Source organism: Colletotrichum jinshuiense, chromosome 2 (assembly GCF_051148585.1).
Source record: "Colletotrichum jinshuiense chromosome 2, complete sequence".
In the NCBI taxonomy this organism is placed as follows: domain Eukaryota; kingdom Fungi; phylum Ascomycota; class Sordariomycetes; order Glomerellales; family Glomerellaceae; genus Colletotrichum; species Colletotrichum jinshuiense.
This window is the reverse complement of record NC_139309.1, coordinates 4,551,690-4,566,037: the sequence shown is the minus strand read 5'-3', so window position 1 is coordinate 4,566,037 and position 14,348 is coordinate 4,551,690. Positions and strand designations below refer to the sequence as shown.

At 49.6% G+C, this 14,348-nt stretch overlaps 3 protein-coding genes across 3 annotated transcripts; 1 reads left to right on the top strand and 2 right to left on the bottom strand.

Moving 5' to 3' along the window:
* Nucleotides 1-1,814: 1,814 nt before the first annotated feature.
* Nucleotides 1,815-2,910, bottom strand: EsH8_II_001192 (Alpha/Beta hydrolase protein; the record flags this gene model as incomplete). The annotated part of the gene is made up of 3 exons (XM_083264490.1): nt 1,815-1,988; nt 2,083-2,436; nt 2,545-2,910. The coding sequence occupies 3 exons, from the start codon at nt 2,908-2,910 to the stop codon at nt 1,815-1,817; spliced, it is 894 nt and encodes a 297-aa protein (XP_083121812.1).
* A 2,276-nt stretch (nt 2,911-5,186) lies between these two features.
* On the top strand, nt 5,187-6,570 carry EsH8_II_001191 (uncharacterized protein; the record flags this gene model as incomplete). The annotated part of the gene is made up of 3 exons (XM_083264489.1): nt 5,187-5,381; nt 5,470-5,948; nt 6,015-6,570. 3 exons carry the CDS (start codon nt 5,187-5,189, stop codon nt 6,568-6,570), a joined length of 1,230 nt encoding a protein of 409 aa, XP_083121811.1.
* Nucleotides 6,571-12,331: 5,761 nt separating this feature from the next.
* Nucleotides 12,332-13,615, bottom strand: EsH8_II_001190 (uncharacterized protein; the record flags this gene model as incomplete). The annotated part of the gene is made up of 3 exons (XM_083264488.1): nt 12,332-12,346; nt 12,626-13,095; nt 13,180-13,615. 3 exons carry the CDS (start codon nt 13,613-13,615, stop codon nt 12,332-12,334), a joined length of 921 nt encoding a protein of 306 aa, XP_083121810.1.
* Nucleotides 13,616-14,348: the final 733 nt, after the last annotated feature.

Below are 14,348 nucleotides of genomic sequence, written 5' to 3'. Positions count from 1 at the left end.
CATGGGAGCGAGATTATGTGGGAGTGTCAATCTTCTGTCGACTGCGAATGTGGAACGATTGCCTCGGATCTTACAATCGTGGACTCTTCCCCTCACTTCAGGACGCAATCGTACAATCTGAAAGAAAAGACAGTCTCGAACGGTAGCCTCGTTGGCCCTGGCGATCCTTGCCTTAGCGGATCAACTCAAACATTTGGGGCTTTGAGCCTTGGGAATGGCTTCTTCGTTTCTTCTGACAGGTTTCAATATTTCCATCGACCTTTCTCGGAGCGCAAAAATATTCCGGCTGCAACATACGAGGAGTGGAGGCACATGATTGTACCAATCTACACCAAAAAGAATTTAACACGAGACACTGATAGGCTCCCGGCTTTATCTGGACTTGCTATGACAGCTGCAAGAAGGTGCAATGACGATTATATAGCAGGTCTATGGAAAAACGACGTACAGCTTGGCCTTTTATGGTCCATTGCAGAGGCACCGGCGAGAGCCCCCTCCAAGTATTTAGCACCATCCTTTTCATTTGCTTCGGTTGGCCGCCCAGTTGTTTATAAACTGCCTCATCCTCGCCTTCCATCTGGTGAAAGCGCATACGGGCGCGTTAGCATCAAGCTTGTAGACATCGACCTAACTCCTAGTCGGGATCCTTTCGGCATGGTACATAGTGGATCAATCCTGGTATCTGGCCTCTATCATAAGTTCATACTTGGGACAACCTCAGAAAGTGAGGAATCAAGTTATTTTTTAAGGTCATGCGGCGAATACGACGGCGAGGCTAGGTGGACCGCAGACACGATGCTTACAAGGGTGCCAGTCATATATAACGATTCTGATGACGACCCCCAATACACAATAAATCGACGTTCAACGGAGGAGGGCCTCGAGGGAGTATTTGAAGAGACGCTCTTCTACCTCATTGTTGCTGATGTTCCAAACAAAGACCTAAGCCGAAAGTTTGGGTCACACTCGCCGCTTCAAGATGAATATGCCGGGTTACTCCTGGCTCCATCTGCAACTCAAGAAGGCGTATATCAGAGGCTCGGTGTTCTTATTATGTCTTTTACGCAGGAGGAAAGCCGTAGATGGTTAGAGGAAGCAGATGTTGGAGAATTTCGGATTGGATAGTTTGTTTGTTAAGCGATTGATCAAAGCCGCCAAGCTCTAAATTTTCCTGTCAAATCCATCACATTCCATAGTAGATAGCACTCAGTACAACACCTAACTCGTGACAACGGTTTAACAATGGGACAAAACCTACTCTTTTTACTCAAAAGCCCCGTGATAAATGCCTAACCTATTCCCAATTGCCTTCTCACTGCATATCCGGGTTAATTTCGTTCTCTAGCTGGAAAATGGTCGCTAATATGGTAACATCTAAAATGAAAAGTGAAACGCATTGGCATCCGATCGTGGCCTTAAATGGAAGAAGTAGAACTAATGTTTCCACTCATGTGCACCAAATGTAATTTCTCACGAGGTCTTGTCGTCGCAACTGTTCTGACTCCCCTGAACCTGTGCTGAGGCTCAAAGTGATTTATTGCCGAGCTTCTGATCCAAAAAAAAACTAAAAAAACTTTGTCTACTCACCCTTGATCCATGAGAATCAAGGCCCGTTATGAAATGTTCCGTCCGGCAATTACCCGAGTGGGTCGAGGCGCGATCGAACATGTTAATTTTCATATATCTTCCTTGTCACTTGTGTACGTGCTTTCCGCTCCCTTGGGGGCCGGTATGCCATGCTCCTCGCGTATCGTATTCACGACTCATGATCATTATACATAGTCCATTCCGGACAACCCGCCAATGGGATCTCTTCAAGCATAAATCTTCACCATTTTGAGCAGTGCCTCCTCAACCTCCTTAGGGCTGGTGGCATTCAAGTAGTGGCCGCCGCCCTCAACCATCGTCAACGTCGCCTCGGGCGATGAGGTGAAGAGCTTAATCTGCTCAGTAGGAATTTCAACGCCGAATACAGGGTCCGCGGTACCCTAGTTTGATAATTAGTGCACATTCTCTCTTTGCAAAATCTCATCCATTCAAGCTCTCGGTTGCCGAGCCGCCGGTAACACTGCATGTACGTACCTGGAGCCAGTACACAGGGCACTTGATGTCCTTAATCCTCAGGAGAAGACCATCGCGGGACAGAAGGTTGCCAAGCGCGATCTTGAGCTTCTTGCGACCCTCATCGCCTTTGTAGACGGACTTGAGGGTCTTGGTCCAGAACTCGAGGGTCTCAGGGGGGACGGTGCCGGAGAAGCCAAGGCTTCCGACCATACCACACCAGATGTCATCAACGATAAAATCGGGTGTTGGCACAGGGCTAGACCAGGATTCGTAAAATGCCAAAAGCTGGGTCTTGGGATCCCAGCAGCCCTTGACCCGCGAGTCGGCTGACTCGTAGTCCATGGATGTGCCCAGAGGCAGTATGCCCAAAATCTAGAACAGGTTGAACGTCAGTCGGATTCAAAATAAGTAAAACACAACCCTGCTGCTAATGTGCCAGGAATATCACAATGTGACAGGTCATGTGGCGTTGTAACATACTCTTTCCGGTGCCAAAAGCGCCATTCGCGCTACCATCCATCCACCTTGGCTAGTGCCAAGGGCGAAGGCCTTCTGGACGCCGAGCTTGTCCATAACCTGCAGGGCCATGATGGCTGTGTCCCAGTAGGTAAAGTGCTCAACCGGGCAGCTGGTGGAGCCATGGCCGAGAGGCTCAATGGCCAACAGGTTGACGGTGTCCGTCAGCGTCTTGCTGCTGAACTGGTCGTTGTAGAGCGAGACGGTGGTGCACATGGAGTTGATGAGCACGACGGTGGGCTTGGCGGGGTCGACCTGGTCACCGGACAGGCGGTAACCGGCCGTGATGCCGCCGAGGTGGGGGACTTGGATGGTGGTGGTGGCGGCCATGATGCACTTGCGCGTTTGCCTTGGTGTAGCCTGCTATTACGTTCTGTGTGGTGTGGTTTTGGTTATTCGACTCGGGGATACGAAAGTGTCTTGGCTGGGGCAATTGGAGAGAAAGATGGGTTCAGTGGCAGGTTTAACAAAGATGCAGATTTCTACCGTACATGTACTAGCATCATTACTTAGGCTTTGGATATTCTACCACTCGTGGCGCCAGCTGCGGGTTCTTTGGGTATGACGGCGGTGTATCTCAAGCCGCCGGCACCGCCGAGCACTTGAGAATCTGTCGAATGGTGAACTAACTCCAGTAGACCACGGACTGGGTACCTAAAGAAGTCGCCTCACGATGAGGCCTGTCCTTGTTTTGGCGAGGTGGAGAATGGCAGAAAAAAAGCTATGGTCTCCATTTACCAAGGGTTTCCAATTCGCCAGTTCCGTACCCAGGGACGGGGTTTACCAATGTTTGTGACGTTTCTTTGACAAGTGGATTTGAAGAAAGCCTGTTGAGCCCACAGAACCACAAAAACGATCAACGAGCACGCGTCGGCTTTGGGTTTGTTAGGGGACACCCTTTCGTGCTATCGCCGAAGCACAAGCATCGGGGCATGGACAGGACATGACTCAAGATTTGAGAGCTTTTGAGGGGCGAAATGAGACAAGTGAGCTGGCCACATTCTCCCCCAGCTAGCGTGGCGGCTAGGCACCGTTGCGACCGATGCATCCGAGTGCAAACTGCAAATACACTTCTCTGCTGCATTTCCGTTCGGCCGCTAGGAAAGGGGGAGATGTCGGCAGCGGGGCCGGCATTAAATTGAGCTGCGGCGATGGTGGTGAGAGGTTCGTCCAATGCCTGTTTTGATAGTGTGGCGTCAGGGTTGAGTACCTAGGGCGCCGTTTGAAAGTCGGAGAACCGTTGAAACTCAATTCTCTACCGATGCTGGAGAACTCGAACGCTCGGGAGGGACGGGAATACCCTCCCTCTAGGCTCTATCTAGTCCTCCTGCCCGTCTCCCTTCCTTCGCACGGGTGAGTTGGTGTCTGTGTGCAGAAGGGTTGCCAGACTTTAATCGCAGTACATATATATCTCTAGTAATATTGTTCCTTGAAAGATAATTCTCATTCGGGCACAAGCCGATCTCCACGCCACGTGAAGGATTACTTCGGTTCTCTGCCGCCCCCAATATCAGCCGCTGTTTATTATCCGTGTCCGCGTGGTGACGCATGCGGCAGCACAGGGGTTTGCTCCCTAAGAAGCCCATGTCGAATACGTTCCTCCAAGGATTTGGGGGATAATCCCTGGGACGGCTGAAAGCCGCATGGCGGAATTGTCATTGGCAGCACCAGGGGATCTTGGGATGCCAGCCAATACCTAATCGAGGCACCACAATGTGAATACCCCTGTTAAGCCAGGCATTCCGGGATGGTCCACAACAAAAAACACCCCATTTGCCTCCAGAACCTCGCCGTCCACTGTGGAGAACAACGCCGAAATCACGAACGTCGTTCGATCTCCAAACGCCTGACAATTTTCTACACCAGCAATCATGGTCCACAAAGCGTGGAAAATATACACGCACATGTTGTGCGCATACCCTTGCAGCAGGGGAACAGAGTGATCGCCATTGCGGCGACAGTGTCTGCAAGTAACATATGCAGGCATGTGCATTAAGGAGCAGAACAAGGGGCTGCTCGACTGCCTCGTGGCATTGACGAATTCATACCATTTTTGTCGGTTTGTCAGAAATCTTTTCCCCGAGCCCACTTATGGAAAAGTGTCTCATGGATGATCGAGTTCCCGTTTCGGTCGTCCGTCCCGTTTAGCATATACGCGGTTCCCTCTCTCGCTACCGTTTTGGGAACGAAGGAGCAGTGGCCGGGCGGAGAGTCCCATAACACGTGCTGGTGATAGGCAAGAAACCGTTTGTCCCCCCGGTTTTCTCTTTTCGTCATTCCCACGTTGGCCAGGGTTTAGCATCTCGGTATGCGTCCAGGACCGCTCAGGGGTCAGGGACCAAAGAACGGCACTTTGTGCAGAAGGATTGTGCCTGCAGATAAAGCGGCCCATTGCCCTGCCCTTGGGAATCCACGCGAAGCGTTCGGCCTGATGAAAGATTGCTGATGGGAGTTGTTCCGAATCCTCTTTTTCCTTATTTGTTTTCGGAACTGTCAGGCTGGGTCCTCCCCGGATTTTGATGAATTGTTTCCTTCCCTGCCGTTAAGTTAACCTTGTTCCTACATCGAGAGCTGGAGCTCACAACGCTCTACGCACGACCGACAAGATGTCTTCCGGGACGGACAAGTCACAGCTACCTGGCTTGCCGGGTTACAATCCTGATAATATCCAGCCATGGACGGTCGAAGTGGTTGTTTCGGTTACCGTTCTCGCGCTGCTTGCCGTCGGGCTACGGCTTGTCAGTCGCCATACGAAAGGACAAACCCTGTGGTGGGATGACTACTTGATTGTCTGGTCAATGGTATGTCTTCACTACATGCCACTTATTTTCCTTTTGGTCGTGTATTACGACTTTTGAAGAACTATGGAAAAGGCTAATCATTAGACAGTTTTGGAATCTTATCGTAGTGGCCTTCATCTTCGTGATGCACTCTGTGGGCATGGGCATTCATGCCGACAAGGTTGATATGGATAATATCGTATTGATGGCCAAATATCTTGTTGTCGCAGAGATTCTCTACGCCTGGAACTTGGGCTGGACGAAGCTGAGCCTGATGCTGATGTATTACCGCATCTTCCACATCCCATTTTTCAAGAAGATGACGTGGTTTGTCAGCATCTTCGTCTTCTCTTGGGTCATCTGTATCACCTTTCTCTTCATTTTCATCTGCGTTCCTGTCGAGAAGCTGTGGTACCCCGACATACCAGGTAAATGCATCAATCAAGTCGCTACTTGGATCGCCAATGCCGCCTCTACCATCTTCACCGACCTGCTCATTCTGCTTCTCCCACTGCCCCAAGTTTGGAAGTTGCAGTTGCAAAAAGCTGAGAAGATTGCTCTGACCTTTGCCTTTGGTCTCGGATTCTTGTAAGATTAAAAGGCTGCGCATGCACCTCGACCTCTTGATTTCCAAGTTTCTAACATGAGCACCAGTGTCGTTTTTACCTCGGCCTACCGAACCAGTGTGTTGTTTACCTACAGTTCTACGGATCCGACGTATACTCTGGCTCCGACCGTCGGCTGGACAGCCATAGAAATGTCTGCCGGTATTGTCTCCGCCTGCCTACCTACCCTCCGTCCCGCCATGCAGCGGATCGCCCGTGCTTGCGGTATCAAAGGCAGCATGGGTGGCATGTTCCGGAGTCCAACGGCCATGGGATTCGGCTCCCGAAGCAATAAATCCGACTTTAGCAACGGAATGTCGTCGCAGGATCCCAATGGCGGTTCACAGATCGCCCGCAATCTTTCGACTACGAAGCACGGTGCTGGCACTGACGCCTTTTACCGCCTACCCGACGATACCGGCTCAGACGGGACGAGCCGCCAACCATCGCCTCCCTTGCATGAATCAAAGTTGAGGCCTGATACCACCGGATTCAACTACACTGTTACAAGTTACCCAATCAAGGAGCGAGACGACAAGAGCGAGGACGAAATTCCGCTACACTCTATTCGCGTGCAGAAGGATTTCAAACACACGACTGAATAAATAGCTAAAGAGCTGTGGGGAAAGTGTATCGTCGTGGAGCACCAGTCACGATTGGACTTATGTTTCAAAAGCAACAGCCTACAGACATTATTTGCAAGCTTTGGGGAATCACGCCAGGCTAAGGTTGTCTTCGGGGGTAATATTTACCACCTAACGTATAAATGAAACCTCTCGAGTCAGTAGAATGGAGTTTAGCAAATAATGAGGTAATGAACGGCAGGTTGTTTGTTAGCGCTGCTTGGTCACGGTTAGCAAGCAAATCTATCGAACTGAGTTGGGAGTAGGCAAATATGCCGTCAACCACCGATTGGCGCCGATCTTGAATACAAAACATAACCACCGATATAAACTGCGATTTATAATAAATAATACCAGTTCAAATAAGCTGGAATCCAGCACCGTTTCACCTACATCTACAACAATAGAACCTGCGTGTACGGCGCTGTAACCCTAACTATCCTGACTTGAGAGACTTCTGCTCAAGCAGCTGCTCTTGTTGTTGACATATTATTGTCAGGTTACCCCTTTTGTGTCTCTTCCCCCCTTGAGTTTTGAAAATCACAAGCAAAAAATCCAAGATAACTGGAATCACGCGCCGGATACACATCAGCGATCGTCACTTCTTCTAAATATTCTACAAGATTTAGTGCTTCGCCAACCCCACAGCATTATCTACACTATCTGTAGTATGCGTCATATAAAGTTGTAATAAGAAACAAGTACCTGCATTGGTGCGTGCAAACAGGGAAATGATTGTCGAATTCTCCCGAAGCATCCGGGAGTTCCCCGTCAAATTCGTAGCGACATTTTTACCAGAGTTTCGAGTGAGGATGATATTTACTAGCTTTTGTCCCTTGCAAACATGTGCAAGTAGCCCCTTTTCCTTTATGTCAAGCTGTACTCCACAAAGTACCTTCAATGCGTGCACTTCGATTGCATTGGGAATTTGAGTGAGATCATATCTGTTGTTACCTTTCAAGACGGTATCTTTTGTCCATCAACTGAGAAGAATTTTCAAATGCTGGGATTTAAATCTTTTTAGGACTAGCCTCTTGTACTCGGTCTTCTTACTTTAGTCTAAGCCTGTGCTCGCAGCTGATGATATAGAAAGCCTTCCTCGGTGTTGAAACAGCACTTAGTATGACCGTATCCACCTCGAGAGAGAGTCGTACCGGACTATAGTACGGGCAATCTGGAAGCAAACCCTTACCGAGCACACCGTTAGACTCTTGTCCAATCATGGCATGGAGCATCTACCGATGCGGCACTACCAATCAGCTGGTTGGAATCCGGCGATTGAAAGCACTGACGGTCAAGAATATATCCTTCCGACTATCCAAACACCTAGTTTTGTGCCTCGCTCGCTTCCAATTTCGGTGGCATATGGTACATTTCCTGGAAGCTTAAGGTCCCATCTCAACGCGTTGCCGAGGAGACCAACTTGGTTGGAACGATTAATAAGGACAACTGGCTGGAAACACGTTAAGAAATATACCATCGCCATAATCTTGATTATTTGTATCTTGGCGGCTTGTTGGTATGGTGTCAGTCTGATTTGGTCTGTAGTACAAACAAGTATTGCAATAGGAAGAGATGTGTATAACTGGTTAGCGGAAATCCCCACGACTATCGGCGGTGCTATTACTCGCTGGGTAGAAGCCTTGAAGAACAGTTTCGGTGGGAGCTTGACAGCCATGTGGACAACCTGACCTAGGTTCAGACTTGCGAGATGTCCTTGCGCTCGATTGGTTATTGAAGTCGGAGCTTGCGGCAGGAACAAAGCGGTTGTTATCTGCCAACCCACGTAGTTAGCAGTCCACTACCCCATCTTCATGATCTAATGATGACACGAAGCTAGAAATGGCCCCGTAATTAATATATATTTCGGAGCCACATTTATCTTTCAAGGTTCCTGTCAGCGGCAAGATCGATGGGTCTGTACGTAGGGAAATTCATGACCTAGTTAAAGCGGACACCAATTTCGAATAGAGCTGTAGTGGAACTAAATGTTTACAGTTGGCAGTAATAACATCACGGACTTCTATCGCTGTCTTTAAATATTTCAAAGCCCCCCTCCCAGCCAAGAAACGAAAACGCGCCAGGAAACGCTCCGTGCACATCCCACCAATCTGTTACCAATACCACCAGGACTCGGAGACCATGTTGATGTCGATCGAAGAAAGAACAAAAGGGGCCGTTGTCTAGCCAATGAGTTTGAACTCGAAAGGCTTCTAGCTTCCCCATCGTTGTATCATCGAGGTCCTTGAAAGAGTTTATCCGAAGGCATAGAGTTTTCAGCTGTGTACAGGCGGAAAGGAAATTGGTTAGGCCGCTCTCTCCGGGGCACGAGACAGAAAGGTCGACCAGGTATTCCGGCTTTTCCGGCATGAGGTCCTGTATTTTAGGTAGAAATCCAACTGAGTCGTGTATAAACAGCGATATAGCGAGACGATGTACTTGAGCATTCCGGCTAAAGGACAGTGCAGATAGGACTTTCCAAGTAACCGTTTTATCATAATTATACAGAGCTTGGCAATCGTGGCAGCGGCATGAAGAAGGCGCGCGGCCGATCGAGATGGACTCCACGGTAGCCAAGGCAGTCTCGAGCTGTGCCAGTAAAGCGTCGTCTTGCGCCAGTGGCCAGTCCGCAGAAATCCTCCTGACGCAAGACCAACTGCCGGAGGTCCGCAAGAATTGCACTCCCGCGGCACTGTCAGGGCAGGGGAGGCTTGCAAACAGTAGCAGCGTAGCATTGGACTCCCAGGCTTGACAAACCAAACGGCTGGCTTTGAGGTCGTTGCCACCAAGGCGTGACAATATGTTCGCGAGAATCTCAGCCGGTACATGCATTCCGAACTCGATTGAGGGCGGTAGGCCGCAGACCTTATTCCAGGTAATAAAGCGTCGACAAGCCAATGACTTCGGACGGGAATGTGGACCGGACCAGGCCGCAGCGTCCGGGCCGGGAGGTGCGGGGGCAATAGCGTCAGCGGGAATGCGGGGCCTTGGCTTAGGGGAGAGGGGGGCTTGTGTATTTGCTCGACGGGCTGACAAAGGGTGCCATACGATATGCTGCAATTTCCGTTTCCTGAACATCCGTTTCGTGACCGGGAACACGACGGGGCGTGACACAAGTGCGCCGCTCTACGTGTCTGGGCAGACCTATCGTGGATCGGTATCACGCCGCGCGCGCGGTTGACCGCGATGGCCTGCCGGAAATCATTGGCTCTGGATGATTCATATCTGCTGAAGGCAGGCAGGTAGGTACGCTGCACGGCTCCTATAGACTCCTGTAAATAGGCATAAACAATATGGTTTCTAAGTAGCCCAAGTCCACAAGTTCCTTTGATCGAGGCGTACACAGGTATGTTCCATCCAACTCTTACAAAACTCGACTCCATTACAAATATCACTCATAGTGATGACCGGACCCCAAAATGGCTGGTCCCGGGGCCCAGCTCGGTTGGGTTCCTCCTCATCTTGCCACTGTGACAAACCAAAGTAGGCAATTCCTCGATATAGCCCCCATTAACACAATCCCAGCACCACTAGACCCTGCATGTGATCTAATAAAATCTCTTTTGGGCCCTTCAAGATTAATACGAATTTTTTTTTTTTGGTTTGTTTTAGCTACAATACATTCATATGAGCTGCTTGATCTCAATAGTAACTCGGTTATTTTTCGTTGGATACCTGGTAGAAGTACATTACAGCACAGCCTCCACTGTTTCGTACAGCCCTTCACTAATCTACACAGCCTCTGCCACGGCAGACTTCTAGGCAGTCTAGACAGAGAACAGTAGACATTAGTATCCAGCACTCTGCCAACCCACCTGGCTATAATTATTCAGAGGTAGAGTCTGAGCTTTGTTTCGTTTCCCTTGTCGGTCTAATTCTCTCGCAGCCTAGAAATCTTTTCACGAGCGATGAGCTCATCCGCAGTACACGCAGGGGCAGCTAGTCCGAACATCGTCGATTCGACAACTCAAAGGCGGAGGTTGCACCGGCAGAACCCAGCAGGTAATTGAAAATTCACTAGGAGATAAGCATATAGATTAAGAAGATCTAATGTCTTCCAGTGCCGAGAATAGATGTGGCCAGCACTCCAAGCACAGCTGCAAGTACCTTACGAATTGCGTCAGAAATTGTTTCGCTTAACGTGGTTACGCTGAAAGCTTTACAAGATGGCTGGTATCAAACCCCCCAAGTTATTGACAAGAGATACGAGGATTTTCAAGAGTGTCTTACTACTGAGGAGCGGCATCATGTTGATTGGCTCATGGAACTTTCTGATCTTGGATTTGACAATTTTGTCGCGAAATACGTGGGGACTCTCAGCTATACTGAACAGCGGAGTCGCATATTGGATCTGCGTTCCGTCGGTTACTATTCGGATCTAGCTGATGTCTGCATAAAGCGATATCAGGCAGCCGTAGCGCATGCCGCGCTGACAGCGAAAGGTGAAAGACTTGAGATTCCGGACCATTACAATTACTGCAAAACATACCAAAACTACGTTGAGGAAGTCGCTGTTCAAGAAGTACAAACTCGCCACGAGCTTCTGGCAGTCGTAAGACGGGCCTCATCGCTTCTTAATTCCATCCGGATAGCGATGGATGTGAACAGCCTTGACGGAACGACATTGTCGGCATTGAAGACGAAACTGACAGACCTACAACAACGCTACCCTGAGGCATGTTTGAAATTGTTCCATAACTCCCGGGACCTTTTCGACGCAAGCGCTGAGCATTGGTGGTAAGCTGAGTAAAATAAATTTCTCTTAGCGACATATGTTAATATAACTGCTCAGGGAATATGGGGCACCGCCACAGCCACCAGTTACACATCTAACTACAATTTCGGATCGCTTGTCACTGAACGTGGGGACAGCATATCCACAGACACCAAAAGACATAAAGGCAACTCTTGGGTTCGTTGTCCCTACTGTCTGCCTCTTATGCTGCATTCCTATAGGATACGCAGCATCCTACTCCCTGTCTGAGGCCGGCACACCTACCGACTCGGACTTTTGGCAACTGGTAGCAGGCTCAGTCATGGAGATTCTCTCCCTAGCGACTCTCCTTTGGCCAGCTGCTGTAGATGGCGAGTTCCGTCAAGCCTCTAGGGTATATACATGGCTTTTAGCAATAGCAAGCATAGCTTCTGTGCCGACTAGCATTGTTTTTTACTTGTTTGTATCCATTCGCTGGAGCATTGTTATATCTTTTGCTGGAAATGCCGCACAAGTTTTAGTTTTACTTCAGTTGATAAATTGCTCGTAATAAACTACCGGTTTTGCTTACTATATAGGTGAATGCTAAGAGTGATGATACTGTCAACTCTCTGAGGTACTCTCTCCGAGTGAGCCACTCAGACCACAATTTTCAGTGTCTCAATGTCGAGATTTGCCGCGTATGCTCTTCCTTAATGGTCTCAAGGTCTATTTCTGATTACGTTGATCATCAAGCTGTTAAACAAATCGAGCGTATGCATCCAAATTTACATTCATGAATAGAATTTGCTTCGAAACGAAATACGGCATATACAAGTTCTACACCAGTCCTTGGGGAAGTAATGTAATGAAGGAAGACACTGGCAATCATAGTGATATCAAGGGCCGAATCTTTTGATGCTAGTATACCTGACGTATAATAACACTGGGAACTTATGTCAGCGTCATTCGGTGTCCTAGCACTGTCAGTCCGAGAACCAAGACATTTATAGGATAACGGACGCAACTAACTACAGTCACCTAAGCAATCTACTGCATGTACAGCTAGTCTCACATATTCGACTGCGTATCACTGTGCAGCGTAGACGCGGGACATGCAGCAGACCGTGGCCTTGTTCAATAGACCTTGTGTTCTTTTTCACGGAAACCCGAAGACTTGCGCAATCTGCTTGACTGCTACTGCATTTGAAGTGAGGCATTGTGTCAGGCGTTTAGATAGACAATCGGGATATTGTTTCACGCTATTATTCAGGGGGTTCCAATCAGAGACCAAGCCCCAAAGCTGATCCAACAACAAATGACATCCCATCCCACACTGCTCACCGCAGGATGCTCATATAATGTCCTCCCGACAACTTCCAGTCCCCCGTCCTCATTCAAAACACCTCTAGTGGCCACAGCCAGGACCCAGACCATTGAAGCAGCCTTCCAGTACCATGCTGGGTCACCTAACACCCGCGAGGGCAGAAGGTTGTTCAAAATCAAAGGTACGAAGGCCAACAAGTGAGGTCCCATCAGCAGTGCCAGAAATCCGGGCTGGTCAATGGCGGAAGGAATCGAAGTTGCCCAAAGCAGATTGACAACGAGAATAATGGTGTGCCAAGACACGGACGACGAGGACGTCACCTCCTGCGTCTGGTGATCTCCTCTCCGTTTTTCGTCTTTAGGCGATGTCGAGGTTGGGACATTACTGCAAAGAATGGCAAGAAACGAGAGGTTGGCCGCGAAAGAAATGGCAACTACTTGGCCGAGAAGTACAAATATCCATGCGTGAGGGATACGCCTCGCGTAAGCTATTGGCCAATTCGCGTTAGTACCGTTGGGACCGACAGCTGGAGGATAGGTGATAGGCATCCAATCCACATAGCCCAACTCACCTTGAGCCGCAAGCAAGACGCTCCAATTAGCGCAGAACCCAAATATCTGCAGCGACCACCACGCTCTCGGACCCGTCTCGAGAGTCGAGGCCCAAGCCTGCTTGAACAGTGACGTATCCCGCAGCCATTCGCCGAGCCTCAGCCCAGTTGATGTAATATCGCCAGCTCCGACCCCAGACGCCTGTGCGATTGCCCATTGGTCGTACGACCACTCAAAGTAGCGAAACATGTGATACCAGGTCGTAGCGAGGCTCAGGGAGGCAAGGACGCTAAAGACGACTATGGCGCGACGCTGCGCGGAACTGGCGGGCCCATTTCTCCGGGACGAGGCGCGTTGTTGACTGCAAATAACGCTAATGGACTTCGCTGTGAGGCCGGCGGCCAAGAGCATGTAGCCCGTGAAGATGGACAGCGGACGGACGTTGGATACAGTCATCTTTGCCGTTTTCGTCCTATGCAACAAGACGTGGACAGTTCGGGAGCTTCGCCCAGTATAAGATGTCAATGAACGAAACACATTTCCCGAACAGTTCTGTGATTAAGGGTGCTGGGGCCCAATCGTTTGCGTTGGCCAGGGATCAACGCGGTGGTGTGTGGGTCATCTGAGAAAACTTTTGGAAGCCAAGCCAAGCACAAATCAGTTGAGTCGGCACAACATTCTGTCCGAAGGGACGAGGTCATCCGATGAGAAACAGGGCGCGAACAAGCGGCCTAAGCTGGCGTTTATCTCGGCTGGAATCCCACGGCTTTTCTTGACCAATATTTGCTTTAATAGCCGCTGGTGAACATCACCATTCTTCAGGTCGCTTTGCGCTGCTGACGCGACTCATGTCTCATGATTTGTCTGGTTCGTTCGGCTGCCGACGAGGGCGGCACCACATTACAACGGCGACAGGGATGAGGCTAAGCTCACGCAAATGGCATTGGGCCGACGGAGTGCCTCCACCTCGGCACAAATCTGCCCCTTCAGGGATGGTGCCAGCCAGAAGGAGCTTCTTTCCGGGGAGTTGCAAAGTCAAGCATGTCAGGGTGCATAAATGAAATTGCGCTTCCGGCGTTGGTTGAGAAAGTGGCGATTCACTGTTCCATCAACGATCACAACTACAAGTGCGCCCAGTTTGTTTCGAGATTTACGCTTTTGTGAGCCTGGTCCATCGCCTCTTGCATAC